The sequence below is a fragment of the Pelophylax lessonae genome (assembly GCF_965119305.1).
Source record: "Pelophylax lessonae genome assembly, chromosome: 3".
NCBI lineage: Eukaryota > Metazoa > Chordata > Amphibia > Anura > Ranidae > Pelophylax > Pelophylax lessonae.
Genome location: NC_138770.1, coordinates 678,567,924 through 678,588,352, shown reverse-complemented (window position 1 = coordinate 678,588,352; position 20,429 = coordinate 678,567,924). Strand labels below are relative to the sequence as shown.

Genomic DNA, 20,429 nt, shown 5'->3' with positions numbered 1-20,429 from the left:
TTTGATGCAGTGTGCGGCGTATGGTCTGAGCACTGACAGGCTGACCCCCCCCCCCTTGAAGGGAGATCAGGGGCAGCCCCCCTCCTCAAGAGGGAGGGAGATCAGGGGCAGCCCCCCCCTCCTCAGAAGGGAGATCAGGGGCACCCCCCCCTCTCTCTCCTCAGAGGGAGGGAGATCAGGGGCATCCCCCTCTCTCCTCAGAGGGAGGGAGATCAGGGGCACCCCCCCCTCTCTCCTCAGAGGGAGGGAGATCAGGGGCACCCCCCCCTCTCTCCTCAGAGAGAGGGAGATCAGGGGCACCCCCCCTCTCTCCTCAGAGAGAGGGAGATCAGGGGTCCCCCCTCTCCTCAGATGGACACCAGGGGCACCACCTTCCCCTCCTCAGATGGACACCAGGGGCACCTCCCCCCATCCTCAGATGCAGACCAGGGGCACCTCCCCCCATCCTAAGATGCAGACCATGGGCACCTCACCCCCTCCTATGATGGAGATCAGGGGCACCCACCTTTCCTCCTCACAATGAACTCGAACTTGGCCGGCACCAGGGTGTCCAGGCTGATGTTCAACACGTCCAGTCCGGCGTCCTTCAGCCGGGGCAGCTGCCGGGCTAGGTTAATCCCATTTGTGGTAACAGCGATGCTTTTCAGGCCTTCCAGTTTCCGGAGCTGGGCTGCAGAAAGACACAAAAATAGGAACATAAATCTACCATCCCGGTCTTATATTAGATTTACAGTGTACCCGGAAAGTATTCACAGAGCTTCACTTTTTCCACATTTTGTTATTTTACAGCCTTATTCCAAAATGGATTAAATAATAATATGCCTTAAAATTCTACAAACAATGTGGAGCATTTTATATAGGAAAATCTAAGAGGGAATTCTGGTGTAGGATAAAGGAGCATGTACAGAGATATTCATACCACCATTAGTAGACATGTCACTCAGACTCACAACTACCATATATGCCTTCACTGAACTTCTGGGATATGGAAACCATCAGCTCTGACCCCAGAGGCGGTGACTGGAATAAGTTACTCCTACAAAGGTATTCCCATTGGATATACACCCTTAGGGCCATTGAACCTCCGGGCCTCAACAAGATCCTTAGCTACAGACCCTTCCTGGAAGGCTTTACTACAGGCCGTTCTGAACACCTTATGTGATTTGTGGTTCTTTTTTTCCCCTCTTGTGGTTGCTCCTTTATACATTCTTTATATATTAATTATGTAATATTCTACCAATACCATACTTTTTGTCAACTGCGTGTTTCTTGCTCCATAACTGTCTTTTTTCTCGTTGGATCCCCTATGTCCCATTGGCTGCACTCGGCACACATAGCCCCTTCTTGGGAAGAGGCATTTTAGCAGTAAACTGGGTCATTCCCTTTGCCCCGTTCTCTGCACCCGGGAATCCTATGCTGTTTTCAGCATTTGTGCTTCCAGGGATTTCGCGTGTCGGCGCGGCTCTCCATTTTCGCCATCTTCCAACATGGCGGCATGGTCAATTCTAGAAGTGACGTTTTAGTCTGGGCCCGGCAGTGTCCGTTGACATTGCTGTGTGCGCTCGTCGCACTGGCCATGGCGTCATGCGCGACCAGCGCCAGCACAAGTAGATGTCGGCGTGGGATTTATGGAGAACTTGGGAGTCTCCTTTGCCAGGTGGGGAAACTTAATTGGATTACAGGTGTGCTTGATTGCCCTTATGTTCGGATTGGTCATCTTATTCCCATGTGATCCATGTTGGGCACATGCATATATACCTGCTTCTAGATACCAGCCTCATTCTTTCCTGATTTGTGGAAGACTCGCATCTGTTTTATCAGACTCTAGTTAATTGCAGGTATGGCTTGGCTAATTATGCATTTTTCTCTTGCCTATATGTTAATTTATATTTTTCACATAGGCTTTTGTCCATCTTTGCCGAAATACTCGGCCTTTGACTGAAAACGTCTAGGATATTAGTTGGGATTTTCCCTAAAATCCATTGCATCCAATTATTATATTCTCTCTCTCTCTTTCGAATATATATTATTATAGTTATTATCTCACAAAAGTGAGTACATCCCTAAGTGAAAATGTCCAAATTGGGCCAAAAGTGTCAATATTTTGTGTGGCCACCATTATTTTCCAGCACTGCCTTAACCCTCTTGGGCATGGAGTTCACCAGAGCTTCACAGGTTGCCACTGGAGTCCTCTTCCACTCCTCCATGATGACATCACAGAGCTGGTGGATGTTAGAGACCTTGCGCTCCTCCACCTTCCATTTGAGGATGCCTCACAGATACTCAATAGGGTTTAGGTCTGGAGACATGCTTGGCCAGTCCATCACCTTTACCCTCAGCTTCTTTAGCAAGACAGTGGTTGTCTTGGAGATGTGTTTGGAGTCGTTATGTTGGAATATTGCCCTGCGGCCCAGTCTCCAAAGGGAAGGGATCATGCTCTGCTTCAGTATGTCACAGTACATGTTGGCATTCATGGTTCCCTTAATGAACTGTAACTTCCCAGTGCCGGCAGCACTCATGCAGCCCCAGACCATGACATTCCGACCTCCATGTTTGACTGTAGGCAAGACACACTTGTCTTTGTACTCCTCACCTGGTTGCTGCCACATACGCTTGGCACCATCTGACATAAATAAGTTTATCTTGGTCTCATCAGAGCACAGGAGATGGTTCCGGTAATCCATGTCCTTAGTCTGCTTGACTTCAGCAAACTGTTTGGGGACTTTCTTGTGCATCATCTTTAGAAGAGGCTTCCTTCTGGGGCGACAGCCATGCAGACCAATTTGATGCAGTGTATGGTCTGAGCACTGACAGGCTGACCCCCCACCCCTTCAACCTCTGCAGCAATGCTGGCAGCACTCATATGTCTATTTCCCAAAGACAACCTCTGGATATGATGCCGAGTACATGCACTCAACTTCTGAGTGGAACCTGTCCTGTTAAACCGCTGTATGGTCTTGACCACCGTGCTGCAGCTCAGTTTCAGGGTCTTGGCAATCTTCTTATAGCCTAGACCAGTGATGGCGAACCTTGGCACCCCAGATGTTTTGGAACTACATTTCCCATGATGCTTATGCACTCTGCAGAGTAGTTCAGCTTTATGGGGAAATGTAGTTCCAAAACATCTGGGGTGCCAAGGTTCGCCATCACTGGTCTAGACCATCTTTATGTAGAACAACAATTGTGACCGGTATGAAAGAGTGATAACACCAAATTTAACACACCTGCTCCCCATTCACACCTGAGACCTTGTAACACTAACGAGTCACATGACACTGGGGAGGGAAAATGACTAATTGGGCCCAATTTGGACATTGTCACTTAGGGGTGTACTCACTTTTGTTGCCGGCGGTTTAGACATTAATGGCTGTGTGTTGAGTTATTTTGAGGGGACAGTAAATTTACACTGTTATACAAGCTGTACACTCACTACTTTACATTGTAGCAAAGTGTCATTTCTTCAGTGTTGTCACATGAAAAGATAGAATAAAATATTTACAAAAATGTGAGGGGTGTACTTACTTTTATGAGATACTGTATCTAGCCATCTATATATTATATATCTAAATTTTTCTTTTTTTCTTTTTGAGGTTTATATGCTTTTTATTTTCTGTTATTTTTTTTCAGGAATCCTTTTTCCTATCTGCCGTTTTAAACCTTGTGCTGTCCTCTGGGGCACTTGGGATTTTCGGTGGGGTACTGCTGAGAGCTATAGACACACAGTCTGTTCTTTCTTTATGTACACATGCATTTAGATGCTTGATCTGTCAACTCTAAGTATTGTCATTTGGGGGTCTGCGCTCGGTTTACATAGTCAATCTTTTGTGCTAATATGTATTTGTAGATGTTACTTTTTGTATATCGGTTTTAGAAATCTCCATCTAGTGGAAATTCTCACCCCCTGAAGAAGACTTTTTTTTGAAACGCGTTGGGGTCTATGTGTCCACCAATTTCAGCATCACCCTTTATGCATTAGGGCCCACCCTTTATGTATTGCTATTTTTGTACCTTATGTGATCTAACGTTTTAATTGGTTAACTTATGTTTCCTCATTTGAGTTGTTTTAACCACTTCTGGAAGATTTTCCCCCTTATTGGCTTTTTTTTTTGCGATTTGGCACTGCATTACTTAAACGGACAATTGCGCGGTCATGCGACACTGTAATAAATAAAAAAATAAATAAAACTGATGTCCTTTTTTTCCCACAAATAGAGATTTCTTTTGGTGGTATTTGATCACCTGTGCGATTTTTTATTTTATGCACTATAAACAAAAAACGCGACAATTCTGAAAAAACAAATATATACACACACACACACATATTATATATATTATATATATATATTTTTTTTTTTCACATTCTGCTATATAACATTCCCAATAAAAAAAAAAAAAATTAAATCAAATTTTGTTCATCATTTTAGGCCAATTTGTTTTCTGCTACATATTTTTGGTAAAAAAAAAAAATCCCAATAAGCGTATATTGATTGGTTTGCACAAAAGTTATCACGTCTACAAATTAGGGGAAAGATTTAGGTCATTTTTTTTTTTTTTTACTAGTAATGGCGGCAATCTGCGATTTTTAGCAGGACTGCGGCGGACAGATCGGTCCCCTGACTGACATTTTTGACACTTTTGGGGTTACCAGTGACATTACTACAGTAAACAGTGCTAAAAATATGCACTGTTACTGTAATAATGACACTGGCAGGGAAGGGGTAAAGCCAGGGGCGATCAAAGAGTTAAATGTGAGCCTAGGGGGTGTTTTCTAACTGTATGGGGGAGGGACTTGTGAAATCAACACCTGTGTACCTAAATAGGAGGAACACAGGAGTTCTGCATCGATACCAGAGAGACCGCTGAGCTCTCTTCCCGGGCTGCTGGCCCTGTGGATTGGCTTCCTCGCTGGTGAGTGGGCGCGCGCCCCTACAATTGCTCCCGTGGACTGCCATACAGGTACAGCGATTCGCGGGAACCTGCCGCCATACAACTGTGCCGGCTGGTCGGCAAGTGGTTAAATAATGTCGGAACAAACGTTATAATTTTTTCCTTTTATATACTGATATCATTTTTCTTTTCTGGTCCATTTCCCTTCCAAGTTTTTTTCATTTACCTCTGGGTATCGTATAGTCCCAATTCCACTTTGGGAGGGGCAAATCAGGCTCCACCCACTTCAGAAACCTACAGGAGGGGCGGAGACAAGACCAGTCACCCTGTGCAAGGAGAGGGACCGAGCAGAGCTGTGGGAGGGGCCACGCAGGCTCCACCCACTGTGGATTTCTGCATCCTCCTTTGAGAGATAGATACTCCCCCTTACATTTTACAATTTTGGAACCTAGCTGCATTTATTCCAAACAATCCCCCATAATGACAACGTGAAAGAAGTTTGTTTGCAAATTTATTAAAAAAATAAAAATTCTCTATCGTTCATTGACGGACGCAGTTCCTGATGCATATCAGTAGGGTTATACTGCCCCCTACAGGAGTAGGACACCAGGCAGAAAAAAAGTTCTGGCTACGCCTATGGGCAGTCCCGGAGGGTACACCCCCTCTCTCTTCCTGCATAGGAGGTCAGCTTTTTACGTGGGAGGGGATCTCTATCGGTTAGTGGCATTACCCTTTGGTCTTGCCTCTGTGCTCCTCGGGTCTTCATAAAGGTGTTGGCTCCGGTCCTGGCACTGTTGCAACAGCGGGTATATCGGTCCTGGCTTCCTGGCCAATATGCTTCTCCGTGGGGAGACCTCTACGGTGCTGACGACGAATTTGGAAGTCACCGTGAGAGCTCTAGAGGAGTTCGGGTGGGTTCTGAACCTTCAGAAGTCGTCTCTGGTCCCTTCAATGAGCCTGGACTATCTGGGCCTGACTTTGGACTCGTCCTCAGCCAGGGCTTCTCCCTCCCTAAAAAATCCCATGTACATAAGTATTCACACCCTTTGCCATGACACTCAAAATTGAGCTCAGGTGCATCCTGTTTCTACTGATCATCCTTGAGATGTTTCTACAACTTGACTGGAGTCCTGAATGGCAAGCGTCATGTCTGGAGGAAACCAGTCACCGCTCATCACCTGGCCAATACCATCCCTACAGTGAAGCATGGTGGTGGCAGCATCATGGTGTGGGGATGTTTTTCAATGGCAGAAACTGGGAGACTAGTCAGGATTGAGGGAAAGATGAATGCAGCAATGTACAGAGACATCCTTGATGAAAACCTGATCCAGAGAGCTCTGGACCTCAAACTGGGGTGAAGGTTCATCTTCCAACAGGACAACGACCCTAAGCACACAGCCAAGATAACAAAGGAGTGGCTACGGGACAACTCTGTGAATGTCCTTGAGTGGCCCAGCCAGAGTCCAGACTTGAACCCGATTGAACATCTCTGTAGAGATCTGAAAATGGCTGTGCACCGACCCTCCCCAATCCAACCTGATGGAGCTTGAGAGGTCCTGCAATGAAGAATGGGAGAAACTGCCCAAAAATAGGAGTGCCAAGCTTGTAGCATCATACTCAAAAATACTGGAGGCTGTAATTGGTGCCAAAGGAGCTTCACCAAAGTACTGAGCAAAGGGTGTGAATACTTATGTACATGGGATTTTTTTTTTTAAATAAATTTGAAAAGATTTCAAACAATCTTAACTCACGTTGTCATTATGGGGGATTGTTTGTAGAATTTTGAGGAAAATAATGAATTTAATCCATTTTGGAATAAGGCTGTAACATAACAAAATGTGGAAAAAGGGAAGTGCTGTGAATACTTTCCAGATTTACTGTATGCCAATGGTTTCATGTAAAGAGCAATATGTCAGGAAGGGGGGGGGGGGGGCATTTAAAGACAAACTCCGCGCACAAAGCTTTTCATTGAAATATATTTTTCAACAACTACAAAAGATATAAATCCGCTTTGTGTGCACCGAATGCCTTTGCAAGCCCAGATATTACTTTGTAAAAGTAGCAGTGGCATCATCACTGTGCTGTGCATAGCCTGTGCAGAGAGCAGCGCTGTGGGATGGACCAAGCAGGCTCCACCCACTTCAGGATTGGGCGGAGACAAGACCAGTCATCCTGCTCAAGGAGAGAGTGCTGAGCTGTGGGAGGGGCCCAGCAATCTCCACCCACTAAAGGCCGATGACAGAAACCTACAGGAGGGGGTGGAGACTAGAACAGTAACCCTGCGCAAGGAGAGAGAGAGAGCAGAGCTGTGGGAGGGGCCAGCAGGCTCCACCCACTGCAGAAACCTACAGGAGGGGGCAGAGGCAGGACCAGTCACCCTACACAAGGAGAAAGAGAGAGCAGAGCTGTGGGAGGGGCCAATCAGGCTCCACCCACTGCAGAAACCTACAGGAGGGGGCAGAGGCAGGACCAGTCACCCTACACAAGGAGAAAGAGAGAGCAGAGCTGTGGGAGGGGCCAATCAGACTCCACCCACTACAGAAACCTACAGGAGGGGGCGGAGACAAGATTAGTCACCCTGTGCAAGGAGAGAGAGCAGAGCTGTGGGAGGGGCCAAGCAGGCTCCACCCACTACAGAAACCTACAGGAGGGGACAGAGGCAGGACCAGTCACCCTACACAAGGAGAAAGAGAGAGCAGAGCTGTGGGAGGGGCCAATCAGACTCCACCCACTACAGAAACCTACAGGAGGGGCGGAGACAAGACCAGTCACCCTGTGCAAGAGGAGAGAGAGCGCAGAGCTGTGGGAGGGGCCAAGTAGGCTCCACCCACTACAGAAACCTGGTTTCAGGAAGAAGACACAAGACGAATGTACTAAGACAATATGGACTGATCTCAAAGCTCAGCGTAAAAACCACACAAGGTTTTTAATTTTTTTTTTTTTTACATATTTTCGGTTGATCCTGCCAGTCCTTGGTTGGAAAAAAGCCACTTCCTTTATGAAAGGTGAGAGCACTCGCTGCACTGCCTCTAGTATAGCGGGGACTATATGGACTGGTAGGTTGTAATATATTTCATCAGCAAATCAACAATGACTTTGCTTACGCCAACCTCAACCCAAGTGAATGGGACCGCACTGCCACTGTGTGCATTACACATGGCGGACCTTCAATGGCTAAAAACAGACGATCGGAAGGGCCTGCAAACTTCCTCTGAAAAGAGGGCGCGGTAAAATCTACCAAAAACCTAAAAAAAAAAAAAAAAAAAAAAAAAAAAAAAAAAAAAGGAAGCCAAAGAGTTTAGGTAACCCAAAGCTTGGCCCACAGGCGCAACCAACCAAGCCCTGGCGCGTTTCCGTCCGCTCCGGCGTGCCGTGTTTAGGGCAGCACTTATGTGGGAGAAATGCAGAAAAGAAGTCCCAGACTCCTTTCCAAAAATACGCCGAAACCGCACCACATGGTGCTGCAGCACCCTGCTGTTAGATGCGGCACGTTTCCGGATGCATGGGGCAATTTTGCATGCGTTCTTGACATGCAAAGGTCTGAAGCGAGACTTCTAGTTATTTCTGTGATTCTCACCTACAATGTCCACCACATCTGGACGGATTAGAGGCTCCCCACCGGTCAGCCGGATTTTATCCACCCCTTCCTGTACGAAGATCCGGGCCAGAGTGAGGATCTCCTGAGTGCTGAGAAGGTCGCCCTTCGGGGTGAGCGGTACTCCTTCCTCCGGCATACAATACTGACCTGTGAGACAAGAATAATCTCCATAATACACAGAACATCAATCGCCAGGAAGACGCACACACCATCGCCAACAGAAAAAGGAACCATTGTCCTCAAATTATTATGTCAACAAATATAGAGGACTAATGGTTCCCTGCTGGGAGTCCGTGTGTCATCTATTTTTTTTAAATTAAAATACAGTATAATACAAATAAAATCAAATCAAAATAACATCAAATCAAAATCAAAATAAAATAAAACCAAATAAAAATAAAATCTATATAAAATACAATAAAATCAAAAAGAAAATCTAAAATAAATACAATAAAATCAAAAAGAAATATAAATAAAATACAATAAAATAAAATCAAAGAAATATAAATAAAATCAAAAAAATATAAATAAAATAAAAATCAAATCAAAAATATAAATAAAATAAAAATCAAATAGAAATATAAATAAAATAAAATAAAAATCAAATCAAAAAGAAATATAAATAAAATACAATAAAATAAAAAAGAAATCTAAATAAAATAAAAATCAAATCTAAATACAATAAAATCAAATCAAAAAGAATATCTAAATAAAATACAATAAAATCAAAAAGAAATAGAAATTAAATCAAAAAGAAATCTAAATAAAAAAAACAAAAACACAAACTATTAATAACAGGAGATCCATGAACAGATTACCTGCTGAAAAAGATATTTCTCCTACAACACCCCAGTAAAGATATTTATATAATGTACAAAAGGGGAAAAAAAAAAAAAAAAAAAAAAAACACGGGGCTTTCCCGGTGCTAGACTATCCCACTCAGTGTAACAACATTTACAAAAAAATAGTTTTTAAAACATTTAATTCATTCTTATCAAAAATATCTTAAAATTCAATCCAACACATGATAAATTTAAATGTCATTATACAACCGTACAATGCAATAGACACAGTAAATGACCCTTCTTCCAAAACCCAAGCTTAACCTCTCCCACAGATACACTGTATGACAGTGTGCCCACGTGTGTGTCGGAGGGCACGACTGTCCCCTACGTGTTTCGTTTATGTAGCTTATTCAGGGGTATTGGGTGAAGAGGGCTCACAATACCAGATTATATTATATATATATATATATATATATATATATATATATATATATATATATATATATATATATATATATATATATATATATATATATATATATATATATATATATATATACGCTGTCAATTATATATAAAAACGGGGCATAATATTCCGCACCATAGGGGAAAGGAGAGAGCGGTCCCCCCGTATCCAGGTGTCCGACCCAATCGAGGGAGGGAAATTTTATGTATCAACATATTTCCTCAAATCCTAATCAGGAAAAGTTCCACACTGAGTCACGGCCCTTAAGTATCTTTACAAATCTGGATAGATCCCCCATTTGTCTCCCCCACCACCGAGGTATCAATACTGTACTGTGATTGAGGAAATATGTTGATACATAATTAAAATTATCCCTCCCTCGAATGGGTCGGACACCTGGATACGGGGGGGGGGGGGGGGGGGACCGCGCTCTTCTTTCCCCCCTTGGTGCAGAATATTATACCCCGTTTTTATATATAATTGACAGTCACGGATGTCCTGGCATATCAACAATCTGGCTTTAGGCAAATGTCTACGACCCCTTCTCTATTGAAATCACAATTATGTTAATCTGGTATCATGAACCCTCTTTACCCAATACCCCTGAAGAAGCTACATAAGCGAAACGCGTAGGGACAGTCTTGCCGTCTGACACACACGTGGGCACACTGTCATACAGTGTGTCTATGGGAAAGGTTAAGCTTGGGTTTTGGAAGAAGGGTCATTTACTGTGTATTGCATTGTATAATGACGTATAAATTAATCATGTGTTGGATTGAATTTTAATATATTTTTGATATGAATAAATTAAATGTTTTAAAAAACGATTTTTTTTGTAAAATGTTGTTACACTGATGGTGGGTAGTCTAGCACTGGGAAAGTCTGTTTTTCCCTTTGGTACATTATATACAGATTACCTGCTGAACTGGAGCAGATCGGGACAGAGAGCACTTTTTTTTTCTTTTTGTTTTACTGCAATTTGACAGCGGGAGTTTGCAACTAAAATTTAGGTTCTGAAACACATCATTGCCAAGATTTTTACAAATCAAATACATGCAACACACACAAAAAAAAATTAACAAAAACTAACAGAAAGGTAAAAACAAAAAAACGAAAATGGATAGAAAAAAAATAAATTAAAAATAATCAGGAAATAATAGCTAATGGGAGAAGGGGAAGGAAGAGTTCATTACGGCCATTCAAGGCCGACTAAGGGTTTACATAGGAACACATTTTATTTAAAACAAATATTTTAAAATATTTAAAGCCCACCCCTGATCCCCCTATACTTCCTTACAGTGCTTCCTCACTTATGCCTCTGTCACACATGCCACCAACAAAAACTCAGTGTTGGCTGGTCTCAGAGCTTAGAGGTAGGAGTGAGGTTACCTCCTCCATCGTGTGATAGTGCTGAGGCCTAGTCATTGGCAACAAGTAGTGCTTAATGGGAGGAGGTGACAAAAAACCCTGGTTCACCATCAGTGTCCCAATTCACCCCAAAGGTAATCAGTAGGGTTGAGGTCAGGGCTCTGTGCAGGACACTCGAGTTCCTCCACACCAAACTGGTCAAGTCATGTCTTTATGGAGCTGGCTTTGTACACAGGGGACCGTCATGCTGGAACAGAAAAGGGTCTTCACCAAACTGTTACCACAAGGTTGGAAGACACAATTGTCTACAATGCCTTTGTATGATGGAGTTTTACCAGGACCCTTCACTGGAGACATCCGAATTCCATCATTTGAAGGAGTGCCCACGCACTTTGGACTCATGGAGTGTATATGTTTGGAGTATGATGACCCCATTACCATTATTGAGTGCTTGAATCATGAGCCTCCAAGGACGGGGCTGATGTGAGCCAGGTCTTCTCATCCAACATCAGCCCCGTCCTTGGAGGCTCATGATTAAAGAACTCTATAAATAATGGTAATGGGGTCATCCCGCTCCAAATATATACACTCCATGAGTCCAAATAATGTGGGCACTCCTTTAAATAATAGAGTTCAGGTGTCTCCAGGGAAAGATCCTGGTAATACTCCATCATACAAAGACGTTGTAGACAATTGTGCTCTTCCAGCCTTGTGGTAACAGTTTGGTGAAGACCCTTTTCTGTTCCACCATGACTGCCCTCTGCGTACAAAGCCAGCTCCATAAAGGCATGGGGTGACCAGTTTGGTGTGGAGGAACTGGAATGTCCTGCACAGAGCACTGACCTCAACCCTATTGATCACATTTTGGATGATTTGGAACAGTGATGGTGAGCCAGGTCTTCTCATCCAACCATCACTGTTCCAAATCATCCAAAATGTGATCAGTAGGGTTGAGGTCAGTGCTCTGTGCAGGACATTCCAGTTCCTCCACACCAAACTGGTCACCCCATGCCTTTATGGAGCTGGCTTTGTACACAGGGGACAGTCATGGTGGAACAGAAAAGGGTCTTCACCAAACTGTTACCACAAGGTTGGAAAAGCACAATTGTCTACAATGTCTTTGTATGATGGAGTATTACCAGGACCTTTCACTGGAGACACCCGAACTCCATCATTTGAAGGAGTGCCCAAATCCTTTGGACTCATGGAGTGTATCTGCTTTGAGTGGAATGACCCCATTACCATTAATTATAGAGTTCTTTAATCATGAGCCTCCAAGGACGGGGCTGATGTTGTATGAGAAGACCTGGCTCACCATCAGTGTTCCAAATCATCCAAAATGTGATCAGTAGGGTTGAGGTCAGGGCTCTGTGCAGGACACTCGAGTTCCTCCACACCAAACTGGTCACACCATGTCTTTATGGAGCTGGTTCTGTACACAGGGGACAGTCATGGTGGAACAGAAAAGGGTCTTCACCAAACTGTTACCACAAGGCTGGAAGACACAATTGTCTACAATGTCTTTGTATGATGGAGTTTTACCAGGACCCTTCACTGGAGACATCCGAATTCCATCATTTGAAGGAGTGCCCAAATCCTTTAGACTCATGGAGTGTATATGTTTGGAGAGGGATCACCCCATTACCATTATTTATAGAGTGCTTGAATCATGAGCCTCCAAGGACAGGGCTGATGTTGGATTACGAGGACCCTTCACTGGAGACACCCAAACTCATATAGTGGAAAACATTTCTAAGTATGGTATTGTTACATTGTTGCATGGCAGGCAGGTCTACCTCCCTCCAAGTGTATTGGCTCTTTTCTTGTAGAATGATGGAAGTATCCCTCTACCTTTCACTCTATAGCTGGAACGAAGGTTTAGGGACAGTGCTGCCTAAGGATTCATTGTGGTTCAGCAGTACTCACATCGAAGGTTACACTTCTCAGTTAATGAGATCCTCAGATAAGTGTGCTGACGGCCAAAGCTGTCTGTGAGGAAGGCGGAGAATGGCAGCGGATTTTCCTTGATGAATCTCTTCCTTTCCACGCTCGACAATACCTGAGAAGACAAGAGGAGACCACAGAGCTGATGTTTAATCTGCTTATATCTTGCCTCCTTTCCCTCCTTATCAATAGGCTAATGACATTTGTAGGCTGGTGCAGTCTATTTTCTCCACAACAGGTGGCGCTCTTCTGCAGCAGTTCTCTAGCTGGAGAGGAATCAGGTGGAACAGTGTTCCTCTGTGGTTTCCTGGGTCACTGAGGAAGTGATCCTATTGGATGCTGCTGCCCCACGTGACTTTAGCAGCCATCTTGGGTGAGGCAAAGCCTTTTTACCACTTGTCTACAGGGCACTTTCACCCCCTTCCTGCCCAGGCCAATTTTCAGCTTTTAGCGCAGTCACACTTTGAATAACAATTGCACGGTCATGCAACACTGAACCCAGATGACATTTTTATCACTTCTTTTCCTACAAATAGAGCTTTCTTTTGGTGGTATTTAAAGAGGATGTAAACCCACTCTGCAGGAAAGCCTATAATAAGGCCTACCTGTAGGTACTATGAATATCTCCTAAACCTTTACGGTTTAGGATATATTTGCACTTCATGCAGCCGGTGAGGTCAGCGGTGCACGCGCTCTGAAGAGACGGTATAGCCGTGCCATCCCTTCAGTGCTCCGTGACTCCCGTGCGCACACGCGGGAGTGACGTCATCGCGGCGCGGTCAGACAGCCAGAGGATGCAAATCCGGAAGGAAAACCTGGTGATCAGAGATGACAGCGTGGCAGTGCAGGGCTTCGTTCTAAGGTAAGTATTTCATAATGTGCTAGTATGCTCTGCAGGAATAATCTTGATTTTATTCTCTAGGGTCTCCGCTTAAAAAAAAAAAAATTATATACACATAGTATCTCACAAAAGTGAGTACACCCCTCACATTTTTGTAAATATTTTATTCTATCTTTTCATGTGACAACACTGAAGAAATGACACTTTGCTACAATGTAAAGTAGTGAGTGTACAGCTTGTATAACAGTGTAAATTTACTGTCCCCTCAAAATAACTCAACACACAGCCATTAATGTCTAAACCACTGGCAACAAAAGTGAGTACACCCCTAAGTGACAATATCCAAACTGGGCCCAATTATCCATTCTCCCTCCCCGATGTCATGTGACTCGTTAGTGTTACAAGGTCTCAGGTGTGAATGAGAAGCAGGTGTGTTAAATGTGGTGTTATTGCTCTGCCTCTTTCATACTGGTCACTGGAAGTTCAACATGGCACCTCATGGCAAATAATTCTCTGAGGATCCAAAAAAAGAATTGTTGCTTCATTTGGCATAGGCTATAAGAAGATTGCCAAGACCCTGAAACTGAGCTGCAGCATGGTGGCCAAGACCATACAGTGGTTTAACAGGACAGGTTCCACTCAGAACAGGCCTCACCATGATCAACCAAATAAGTTGAGTGCACGTGCTCAGCGTCATATCCAGAGGTTTGGGGGGTTCCAAGTAATTTTCTAGCAAAAAATACTGATTTTACCTTGTAAACAACAAGTGTCAGAAATAGGTCGGGTCCTTAAGTGGTTAAAAACAGTTTAGGCCTTATTGATATAAAGCACATGAAGTGCTGTTTCCATATCAAATCTCACCACCGATGGATGCTGCCAATTTACCAATTTTGCCAACCGTCCCGATGTCTCCTCTGGTTGCCGTCTATCCATTCCCGACGCGTTTTGTCACTTTGACCCCCCCCGTGATAAAGTCGGAAGTCGCTGTGCTTCTCTATGCAATGTGGGCTGATCATGGCTGGTGGGAGGGGGTGGCAGGGGGCTGTACATAACCTCTTGAAAACATCCCAGCACGCTGCCTCAGTACTCCCATTAGGAGCTTTCAGTCCTGATTCAAGCAGTGGGCTCGCCCTTGGGAGGAGGCGTTCTGCAAATATCAAAAATACCCTGATTGGATGGGTGTCAGTCTGTCAGCTCTGAACCCGGAAGTGATGAAATGCTCTTCACTTCCAGGTTCATTCATCACAGAGGAGATTGGTAAATGAATGTGTACCGAGTTCTTCCCATTCTCTATCCTAAATCCATTTACCGCGGTCCCAGGCTTTCCAATTCCTCCAGAACACCACGGGTGGCGGTGGCAGGGGGAGGGGCTTCACATTCAGTGTCCCCAAAAAAGTAATCCGCTGGCTCTACAGCTTGGAGGTCTGAAAAAATAAAATAAAATACCAAACTAATGGCTGCAGCAACCCTGAGTTTGTTTTAATCCCAGGACATTTATAAAACGCACATTCTTACACCGCACTGTAAACATGTGCTGTAAATGAAGCAACATGTTGCAGCTCTTGGGCTTGCTTCTTCCATTTACTTTGAAAACATTCAAGCTTTACTTGGGTGAAAGGTAAAAGAAAAATTTGAAGGAAAAAAGGACTTCATGAATAAATCGGAGGGTCAGGGCGTTGTACAAAAAGGTTCAATGTTCACACAGCGAGTACATAGAATGCTGGAGGGGGAGGCGGGGAGAGGATCACAGAACTTGTAGCACCAGAATGTATGCCAGGGCAAGATCTGTGCAATGCAACTGCAAACCATGACCGGGGCGAAGCACTGGAGAATCGGAGAATTAGGGCCTTAAACTAAACCTATATATATATATATTATATATAGATAAATGGTGTATTCCATGCTATTCACTCACTATGAGATTCCTTTTTGTATTATGCAAAAAAACTGGTTGATCCTGCTGCTCTCTATCTCCCCCTCCTGTCCATGTCCCCACTGCCGTTGGGTATTTCGCAGAGCAGTGTTGGCAGCTCTACACATGCTCAGTTTTCAGTGTATTTCTATGCTGAGCATTTCCTGCCTATCACATCTGAGCTGCCCATGTGACCATAGAGTCACACATGTGGGTGTATACACAGTGATAAATGACAGCCCACTTCCTCCCTCCTCCCGTGTCCACTAACCAGCTAAACACAATAGGGGCGGGATTTTACATGTAGATTAATGGAGGCTTCATCTTCCTCTCAGGCTGGAGGGGCGTGACACAGCCTGTGACTGGCAGAAATCCGCCCACACCAGGTTATTGGCAAAAAATAATAAAGATTCAAATATATATACTTGTATGAACGTTTAACCCATTCCTGTCTAAGCTATAGCTGAATGACAGCAACAACGCAGGCGTACTTTGCCAGGGGAGTGTCTTTTGACGTCCTCCCATGATCGCGCTTCCAGCACGTGGGTAGCTCCCTCTGATCACCGAGTCCAATCACAGCGGCCCTTTACCACATTATCAGCGGTGTCCAATGACAGCTGTTCACGGATGTCAACACAAGCCGGTTATTGGCTTTAATTCCTCATGCTAACAGCATGGAGGAGAGGAGAAGAGAGCTGATAACCGTCTTGTCTTAAAGGGACATTGACACTGATAATCAGTGCCGCCAATCAGTGCCTAGAAGTGCTGCCAACCAGTGCCTCCTTATCACTGTCACCTATTGTTGCTGCCTATCAGTGCCCCCTACCAGTGCCCATCAGTGTCACCTATCAGTGCTGCCAATCAATGCCCATCAGTGTCACCAATCAATGCCACCTACCAGTGCCCATCAGTGCCACCGATCAGTGCTGACTATGCCCATCAGCGCTGCCTACCAGTGCCCATCAGTGTCACCTTTCAGTGCTGAATATCTATGCCCATCAGTGCTGCCTACCAGTACCCATCCGTGGCGCCTACCAGAACCCCCTATCAGTGCTGACTATCTATGCCCATCAGTGCCGCCTACCAGTACCCATCCGTGGCGCCTATCAGAACCCCCTATCAGTGCCGCCTACCAGTACCCCTATCAGTGCTGACTATGCCCATCAGTGCCGCCTACCAGTACCCATCAGTGCCACCAATCAGCGTCACCCATCAGTGCTGGCTATCTATGCCCATCAGTGCCACCTACCAGTACCCATCAGTGCTACCAATCAGTGCCACCTACCAGTGACAGTGCCCATCAGAGCCACCCATTAGTGCCTATAAATGCCACCTACCAGTGCCTCAGTACCCATCAGTGTCCTGATTATCAGTGCCTCTTCATCAGCGCACATCAGTGAAGAAACAAAAACCTGTTTGCAAATTTTAAAACTATGAAAAAATGTTTTTTTTCCAAAATTTTTGGTCTTTGTTTAGCAAAAGGTAAAAAAAAAATAATATATAAATCACACACACACACACACACACACACACATACACATACACACACGATATAGCTATGATGATTATTCACTGTTAGCAGTGTGAAATGCGTCAGCTGTCGTTGATCCGGACTTCTGTATGCTGTGGTATTTTTATCCTCTTTTTCAATAACTATTTGCATTGGAGTGCGGCTGTCCAGATATACTTTTTGTTTCCAAATACCAATATCTTGACTGAGCTGACCCCAGTCCATATGTTATATCTCCCACTGGTTGGATCTGGGCCCATAACTGGGAGGAGGGATGGGGATATATTTATACAGCTTATGTTCCCACTTGGGATGGTGGAAGTCTGTGTGATTGTTTATATTAGTGTATCTATAATACACCTGTTACCTCTGTATATTATTTTCACATTCTTCTAGATTAGTTCCTCCTGAACAGTACTCCTGATGAAGCGGATATCCCGCGAAACATGTTGAGTTAATTGGAGGAGGATCATTGATCCCTCTGTGTATAGGGATATTGATATATGTATATTGATCCGGTATAGGGATCAACCGATTATCGGCAAGGCCGATATATCGAGGGCCGATATGCACTTTCCCCGATATATTTGAATCGGCCCCCGGAAGTTACCGATATTGTGCGCGGCGCACACGTGACGTCATTGCATGTGTTGCTTCATGTGTCTCCAGGGCATTGGGCCTATAATTTGACACGTTCTGCCTTCTAAGACCGCCTCCCATGCCTCGGACAGTGTGTGCAGCTGCAGTCCAGTCACGGTGCCAGCCAGCCACCCACAGGCCCTGGCCTCAGCCACTCACCACAGGGTGCCAGCAGCCAGCCACCCACAACAGGGTGCCAGGCCAGCATCCAGACACCCACCCCACAACAGGGTGCCAGCAGCCAGCCACCCACCCCACAACAGGGTGACACCAGGGCCAGTCACCCACCACAGTGTTCCAGCAAGCCAAAACAACAGGCCAGGGTGAGTGACACCAGGCCAGCCACCCACAACAGGGTGACACCAAGCCAGCCACCCACAACAGGGTGACACCAAGCCAGACACCCACACTGCCAGGCGTCAGCCACCGACCCACAACAGGGTGCCAGCCAGCCATCCACACTGCCAGGCGTCAGCCACCGACCCACAACAGGGAGCCAGCAAGCCACCCACACTGCCAGGCATCAGCCACCGACCCACAACAGGGTGCCAGCCAGCGACCCACACAGCCAGGCATCAGCCACCGACCCACAACAGGGTGCCAGCAAGCCACCCACACTGCCAGGCATCAGCCACCGACCCACAACAGGGTGCCAGCCAGCGACCCACACTGCCAGGCATCAGCCACCGACCCACAACAGGGTGCCAGCCAGCGACCCACACAGCCAGGCATCAGCCACCGACCCACAACAGGGTGCCAGCCAGCGACCCACACTGCCAGGCGTCAGCCACCGACCCACAACAGGGTGCCAGCCAGCCACCCACACTGCCAGGCGTCAGCCACCGACCCACAACAGGTTGCCAGCCAGCGACCCACACTGCCAGGTGTCAGCCACCGACCCACAACATGGTGACAGCAGCAAGCCACCCACACTGCCAGGCATCATCCAGTAACTCACAACAGGGTGACAGCGGCCAGCCACCCCACAACAGGGTGCCAGCAAGCTACCCACACTGCCAGACGTCAGCCACCGACCCACAACAGGGTGCCAGCCAGCCACCCACACTGCCAGGCGTCAGCCACCGACCCACAACATAGTGACAGCAGCCAGCCACCCCACAACACGGTGCCAGCAAGCTACCCACACTGCCAGGCGTCAGCCACCGACCCACAACAGGGTGCCAGCCAGCCACCCACACTGCTAGGCGTCAGCCACCGACCCACAACAGGGTGCCAGCCAGCCACCCACACTGCCAGGCGTCAGCCACCGACTCACAACAGGGTGCCAGCAAGCCACCCACACTGCCAGGCGTCAGCCGCCGACCCAAAACAGGATGCCAGCAAGCCATCTACAGCAGGGTAGGGTACCAGCCAGACATTTTTTTAACCTTATTGTCTCTTTCAAATTGAAATGGAGATGGATGAAGACAGAAAAAGTAAAAGTGTGGTCTGGGACTTTTTCTCGTCTCAACCTTCTCCAGGAAAAGCAGCAGTGTGCAACACATGTACAAACAATATAAGCATGGGATCAGTAACTGCAAAAAAAACAAAAATACGTCAAATCTTTGGGTCCATCTAAGAGTTCATCGTATTCAATTCTATCATGCAGCACAGAAAAAAACAAAATGAATATCAATGTGATTTTGAAATCTCCTCCACTATCCCAGGCAACAATAACAGATATGTTTTAGAAAAAAAACAGATGTCACTGTCTAGATTCAGATGGAAGATCCCAACTGCTGGACAGAGTAATCACAGATGATGGTCACTGATAAACAGGCATTTTTCAATGGTGTCTGACTCAGGATTTAAGCGGTTAATGTCCATACTTGAACCAAGGTACACACTGAAGAGTGAGAAGTATTATCGAACAGAAATGCTGGGAAAGATTCAAAAAAGGGTCATTGACAAAGTAAAGGCTATGCTGCAACCAGAGAATGCTGGCAACTTGCTCTCATTCACGACTGACTGCTGATTAGGACAAACAGAGTCAGAGTCACTAATGAATCTTACATGCAACTTCATTGACAGCGGATGGACAAAAAGGCAATTGGTGTTGAATACAAAAGTGATGCAAGGATCCCACACTGAGTACAGTAGAGAAATATTTCTAGGCATGCTTGAAGAATGGGGAATCAACAAAGACCGAGCGATGCTTGTGCTCCTTCGAGACAGCGGAGCAAACACGCGGAAAGGAATGAGGCTTGCGGATATGTTATACCTCAGTGCCATGGCACACAACACCCTCCAACTTTCAAATGATGGTCTGTAAAGCCAAAGAGCTTAGATTGATATATGTTTTGAGAAGCATGAAGAGATTAAACATGTTGTGCTGGCAAGTCTTTTGGATCCTCGATACAAGAACCATGCTTTCTTTTCTGATGATGTATTAGCCAAGGCAAAACAATGGCTGACAGAAGATATTCAACAGGAGGTGCAGGAGGTTCCTGCCGAAACAACAAGTCCAGAACAGCATTTT

At 45.5% G+C, this 20,429-nt stretch overlaps 1 protein-coding gene across 3 annotated transcripts in view; it reads right to left on the bottom strand.

The window, feature by feature from the left end:
- The window catches only part of MOCS1 (molybdenum cofactor synthesis 1), a 74,593-nt gene that overhangs the window by 27,765 nt on the left and 26,399 nt on the right, over positions 1 to 20,429 (bottom strand). For all 3 annotated transcript variants that reach the window (XM_082249304.1, XM_082249303.1, XM_082249305.1), the window contains exons 2-4: positions 13,031 to 13,163; positions 8,465 to 8,632; positions 506 to 670 (exon numbers count right to left, since the gene is read on the bottom strand). In XM_082249304.1, coding sequence (XP_082105430.1) covers positions 506 to 670; positions 8,465 to 8,632; positions 13,031 to 13,163 — 466 coding nt within the window. The remainder of the gene's footprint in view (positions 1 to 505; positions 671 to 8,464; positions 8,633 to 13,030; positions 13,164 to 20,429) is intronic.